Below are 6665 nucleotides of genomic sequence, written 5' to 3'. Positions count from 1 at the left end.
CAAAACAAGGTTAAATTGTAATAATTTCTAAACAAATCTGCGTTTCGTGTTTTTTACTTACCATGGGTTTCCTCTCTCTTATAGCATCAAGTCCAATTTCATGCACAGGTGTCATGGCCAATTATGCAAATGAGGGGATCACTGCCATTTAACACCACCACCTGTTTTTCTAATAGTGCGCACAGGACTACTGTAGTAATTATGAGCAATGTTGTAGTGTTTGAATCTTCTTTACCTCACTATTTTAGCTTGTATGACTGCGAAAGGGACAAGCGGTAGAAAACAGATGGAAGAAAATGGATGGAAAGGGACAAGCGGTATCAAACGGATGGATGGATGCCTTTGATTGAAAATACAAGGGAAGAATGGAAACTGCAACTATGCAATTTGTGTTTGTAAGTTTGATTATTCATGTTTTGATATTTGTATCTTTTTTCCCATACTAAAATTAGGAAGTAACCATGTTTGTGAAAGCGGATCACCTACTTTCTTAAGCAATTAAAAAAGAAACAACACTTTTAGGAGTGTCCAACACTTTAATACAGAAATGTACATAGGGCACAATATTAGTTTGATGTCCCTAAAAAAACAGCCTACTGAACACAACACATGGAAAACATTATCACAGTTAAAACATCTATACATCAGCAAATGTACATAAATATAAAACACATATATACACTCTTTTAATATATTATTATATAAAGATTTGTTTGCTTTGTCATCTTTTCAACTGTAAGCCTAAACAGCTTGAAGAGGGAGTGTTTCACAGATGAGCCTTTATTGTACAGTGGATAGGTAGTTTTTTTTTTTACAAACAGTTGTTGGAAATTGTGTGTTTAGCATGAGCATTGACGGTTGAAATGGACAAGAAGTTAACATTTGAATACACAAAACGTGCTGTAGGTGGCACCGCTAAGTGCTGTTGGTAGGACTGGTGAAACTTTTGATATCAACAAAAACAACATTTTGACATTTCGTCTTGTGTGAAATCCTTCAAATTGTAAGAGGATGAACATTGCTAAATCAGTTTTTGTCACTCTTTCCTCAAGCTGAAGGTGCTTTTTGAAGATTTTGAGATGCTGTACAACAATGGCCTTTTTCTTTTTTACAAAAGCAGCAAAATGATGAGCAGGAGGCTGAGAACAGAAGATGGGCCGTCCTTTGATACTGTAAGTGATGCCCCTCTGTTGTAAAGACGTGGTACACTCGGGGAGTGTTGCTTTAGTTTACTGGGTGGCAGTGCCTTAAGATCCTCCAGGGCGCCATAAGCCGCCATGGAGAAGTCGGGATCTCCTGTGGTGAGCAAGTCAAACACGCAGGACTGGAAGTAAACATCCTCCACCTGCAGAGTCTCTCGACATTTAGCAGTGGCTCCCTCCACCGTGTAGACCTGGTGAGGTGGTCTCAGCGGACCCGCTTGGTGCTGCTGCTGCTGGCGGCCCAGCGTGTGCTCCTTGATGAGCTCGTTGCGCGGGCAGCCGTGCAGGCACAGCTGCAGGCCGCTTCCGCCGTCTTCAGAGAAGTCCAGGGTGTCTTCGGGCATGCGGATAGCGAAGGTCAGGTAGCTGCCCACGCGGCGCACGATGATGGAAGTACCGATGTAGCGCGCTTGGATCCTCACCTGCCGGCCCACCCCGGAGCCGCCACGCTCAGCGATGGTCAGGCTGCCGCTCTCGCCGCCACTTCGAGTGCCGTCCTGGAAGGCCAGAGGCAGGTCGTCTGTGGTTGCCTGGTAAACTTTCTGGTCCGTGCAGCCGTGGTATGACTTGAAGATTACAGTGATCTGAAAACAAAACAAAAAAAATTTAAGCTTTTGCAAAAATATCTAAATCATGCTGATGCATGGCCAGTGTCGACTATGACCACAAGGTGGCAGCAGAGAACCACACATGTAGAGCACTGTGCACAGTGAAGTCATCTATGAACAAATTAGCCCTCACTTAAAAAAACAACCACCAGTATGTCTTAAAACGCACTACACTTTTGCAGTGAGACCAATTTATATTCCAGCTGATCTCCGAAAACTAAACACATCTGAAAAAAAGCGGCCACCGTGGTTCTGTTTACACTTTTGCAGGGTTGATGGATGAGTCCCTGTCTCCATTGTGGCAAGCTGAAAACAACTACGAGGGCGCGACGTGGGTATGCGTGTGCTGGCAGAGATACGACTATGCAAGTTCACCCCGAAGGCTCAAAACAGCCACAAGATCACTTACTTTATTTCATGGGCTTGTTTCCCTGCAATGGTTTACCTTGCATTACCCTGACTTTTAGATGGAAAATACAAGAAAACAAACAAAACATGCCACAAAGAGTAAGTTGATCAATTGGGATGGGACTTTTTCTATGGAGGCTGGTGGAACTTTATATTCTATTAGAGGAATTTGGTAAAAAGTATATTTTCATGTATGTTTACAGGCTCTGTTTTGTGAGCTAATTAGCCCCTAGTGCAGGGGTCGGTAACCTTTTTGGCGGAGAGAGCCATACAAGCCAAATATTTTTTAAAGTATTTCCGTGATAGCCATATAATTTTTTATTTTTTTTTAACACTGAATACAACTATATGCGTGCATTTTTAAGAAAAAACAACATTTTTAAATGATAAAAAGTCTCCTTTTCTTTTTAATAACATTGTTATTCTGAGGCTAACTAACAATAAATAAAATACTTCTTACCATTAATGCGACTTTTTGAACAGGTGTGGTAGTAACCGGATGGATTTATGAAAATGGATGAGAATGTTTTATATTTTGAACGTCATTTTTGACACTGTGATTACCAGCGGAATTATATATTACTTATCGTGTTAAGCAATGTCAGCTAAGATTTATCTGAGAGCGAGATGCAGTCATCAAAAGAGCCACATCTGGCTCTAGAGCCATAGATTCACTACCCCTGTCCTAGTGCAAGGTTTAATTTGGTTTAAAACCTCAAATGAGATGTGGGTCCATTACTATTGGGTCAAATGTTTACCATTACTTTAAATAATACATACGGTGTATGTATGTTGTTATACATATACAGTGGGGCAAAAAAGTATTTAGTAAGCCACCGATTGTGCAAGTTCTCCCACTTAAAATGATGACAGAGGCCTGTAATTTTCATCATAGGTACACTTCAACTGTGAGAGACAGAATGTGAAAAAAAATCCAGGAATTCACATTGTAGGAATTTTAAAGAATTTATTTGTAAATTATGGTGGAAAATAAGTATTTGGTCAACCATTGAAAGCTCTCACTGATGGAAGGAGGTTTTGGCTCAAAATATCACGATGCATGGCCCCATTCATTCTTTCCTTAACACGGATCAATCGTCCTGTCCCCTTAGCAGAAAAACAGCCCCAAAGCATGATGTTTCCACCCCCATGCTTCACAGTAGGTATGGTGTTCTTGGGATGCAACTCAGTATTCTTCTTCCTCCAAACACGACAAGTTGAGTTTATGATACATGGATGATACAGCAGAGGATTGGGAGAATGTCATGTGGTCAGATGAAACCAAAATAGAACTTTTTGGTGTAAACTCAACTCGTCGTGTTTGGAGGAAGAAGAATACTGAGTTGCATCCCAAGAACACCACACCTAGTGTGAAGCATGGGGATGGAAACATCATGATTTAGGACAGTTTTTCTGCGAAATGGACAGGACGACTGATCCGTGTTAAAGAAAGAATGAATAGGGCCATGTATCGTGAGATTTTAAGGCAAAACCTCCTTCCATTTCAATGTTTGACCAAATACTTATTTTCCACCATAATGTACAAATAAATTCTTTAAAATTCCTACAATGTGAATTCATGGATTTTTTTTTCACATTCTGTCTCTCACAGTTGAAGTGTACCTAAGATAAAAATTACAGATCACTGTCATCATTTTAAGTGGGAAAACTTGCACAATCGGTGGCTGGCTAAATACTTTTTTGCCCCACTGTATGTTATATTTAATAAGTTTGTGTTTTAGGGAGTAACTAACTCACTTTGAGTCATGAAAAAGTTGATTTCAGCATGAAAGACACTGTTTTGTTTTAATCAGGAAAAAAGCTCCTCCTTACCAAATTATTATTTTATTTTCCATGTCATCCCATATTTACACAATAAAGCGAGGGGCTAATTACTTGACCAGAAGGGTGAAAAAAACATTCCAGATTGCAGCAGTGGTGGTGGAGGAGGAGAATGTTTGACTGAGCGTTAATCACTACCATATGACCACCCATGTGTTAAAGGTAGAGCACTCAAGCATGTCAGTGATTCCACACCAGCAAAGAACTCCCTCCCTCCTTGCTTTTTTTTTCCCTCGTAGATCTGAGACCGCCCCGAGACATTAGGAATGCCGGGAGACTCGAGAGGCACCGTGGAATGACGATTAACTTCATATGTTTTGGCACTTTTGGCTTTGCTTAGTGCGCCACAATAAAGATTCCATGCAGGCAACAAAAAAATGGAGATTCCCTTACCTTGCTGGTCGCAGTGGCGCTGGAGCCAAGGACCACCGGCACATTGGTCACCTGCACTGACAGGAAGCGGTTGTCAATCAGTGGCCACGCCCCTTCCACTTTACATGTCTGAAACTCATCACGGAAAGTCCTTAGGTGCGGGTCTCCAAATAATCCACAATGGGCGTATTTCTTCTGCTGGCCGCCCGAACCAGCAGCCAGCACCCGGTTCTCATAGTTGCACAGCTCCGATACAGCCGGCCGAGGCGTGTTGGGAACCTTGGCGGAGGACGTGGGCCCGTCGCTGGAGCAGTTGTGCAGAGAAAATAACTCCTTAATGCGGAAGACCGCCGAATGGTAGACCAGGTCGCCCCGGCAGCTTCGGGCCTGCCGACGGGTGCACAGGGCGTAGGCTCGCAGCGCGATACAGTAGTCCACGTCGGTCACAATGTCTTCCTGTAGACCGCTGGAGGTCGAGGTAGACGCCACATATTCAGCATTGCAGCGCTGGATGCGACACTGCTGACAGTGAGCTGAAAAACAACAAAACGGCATTTGTTCACCCATATAGAAAGATCTAGAATGGCACTACCTGTAAATAAAATATCGGATAGTACACCAACTGTTGCAAATACCCAAATGTTGTCACTGAACGGTCTTCACAAACTGATACTGCAACATTGGTCAGAGAAGTAGTTTTTATGGAATCCTACTAACTAACGAAATGTCCACAGTTGACCCCAGATCCGCTTTATTGGCATGCCACTTACTGGACCAAAACTCTGGCTATTTTTTTTTATTTTATTAATGGCTGTTATGTTTTTTATTAAATATGTTGAGTGATTAGCGTGTTCGGACCAACAATCAAAATTTGGTAGAAGCGGGTCGTCTTGCAGAATACAGTATATAAATGATAAATGGGTTTTACTTGTATAGCGCTTTTCTACCTTCAAGGTACTCAAAAGCGCTTTGACACTACTTCCACATTTACCCATTCACACATACATTCACACACTGATGGAGGGAGCTGCCATGCAAGGCGCTAACCAGCACCCATCAGGAGCAAGGGTGAAGTGTCTTGCTCAAGGACACAACGAACGTGACAAGGTTGGTACTAGGTGGGGATTGAACCAGGGACCCTCGGGTTGCCCACGGCCACTCTTCCACCGCGCCACGCCGTCCCAATAAATTTGTCCTGTGCATTTGACCCATGCCATTGATCACCCCTTGGGAGGCGAGGGGGGCAGTGGGCAGCAGCGGTGCCTCGCCCGGGAATCATTTGTGGTGATTCAACCCCGAATTCCAACCCTTGATGCTGAGTGCCAAGCAGGGAGGTAATGGGTCCCATTTTTATAATCTTTGGTATGACTCGGCCGGGGTTTGAACGCCCAACCTACCGATCTCAGGGCGGACACTCTAACCACTAGACCACTGATCTATAAAATGTTGGTCAGTGCCACCTTCTTCCCAAGTTAGTCAGATCTTGTCTTTCTGTCACTAACAAACACCAGGGACGCAGTGCCTCAAATATAGTTGGCATACAACAGCAGAGCTAAGATGAAAATTTTAAGAACATGTTGATCAATGCAGCAATCAAGGAACAACCATTGAGCTGCTAAGGAATATTATCTAAGAGACGGTGGTGCTAGCAACTTCAGGGTTGCAGGTTTGATTCCAGCTTCCGCCATTCTGGTCTTGACCATTGTGTTCTTGGGCAAGACAGTTCATTCACCTTGCTTGTTGTATGAACGTGCATGCACGTTTGGTGGTCAGGTGCAAATTGGCAGCCATGCTTCCATGCAGCTGTAGCTACAAATGGAGCTTACCACAATCAATGTGTGACTGTGGAGTGAATGAATGATAGGTGATGAGTGTCTTAAAAAGCACTATATAAATCTAATTTAAGATTATTATCTCCTATATCTGAAACCAGTGTTTTTCAACCCTTTTTGAGCCAAGGCACATTTTTTGCGTTGAAAAAATCCAGAGGCACACCACCAGCAGAAATCATTAAAAAAGGAAACTCAGTTGACAGTAAAAAGTTGTCGCAATTATTGGATATGACTTCAAAGCATAACCAAGCATGCATCAATATAGCTCTTGTCTCAAAGTAGGTGTACTGTCACAACCTGTAACATCACACCGTGATTCATTTTGAGTGTTTTGCTGTTTTCCTGTGTGTAGTGTTTTAATTCTTGTCTTGTGCTCCTATTTTGGTGTATTTTTCTCTTTT

General features: G+C 42.7%; 1 protein-coding gene across 2 annotated transcripts in view; it reads right to left on the bottom strand.

The window, feature by feature from the left end:
- Window positions 1-516: 516 nt before the first annotated feature.
- The window catches only part of rgmd (RGM domain family, member D), a 42246-nt gene continuing 36097 nt past the window's right edge, over window positions 517-6665 (bottom strand). For both annotated transcript variants that reach the window (XM_061887852.1, XM_061887853.1), the window contains 2 exons: window positions 4454-4965; window positions 517-1786 (listed from right to left, as the gene is read on the bottom strand). In XM_061887852.1, the coding sequence (XP_061743836.1) occupies window positions 1109-1786; window positions 4454-4965 (1190 nt within the window). In that variant the 3' untranslated portion in view covers window positions 517-1108. The remainder of the gene's footprint in view (window positions 1787-4453; window positions 4966-6665) is intronic.

This window comes from Nerophis ophidion, linkage group LG26, assembly GCF_033978795.1.
Source record: "Nerophis ophidion isolate RoL-2023_Sa linkage group LG26, RoL_Noph_v1.0, whole genome shotgun sequence".
Taxonomy (NCBI): Eukaryota; Metazoa; Chordata; class Actinopteri; order Syngnathiformes; family Syngnathidae; genus Nerophis; species Nerophis ophidion.
This window is presented reverse-complemented; position numbering and strand designations above follow the sequence as displayed.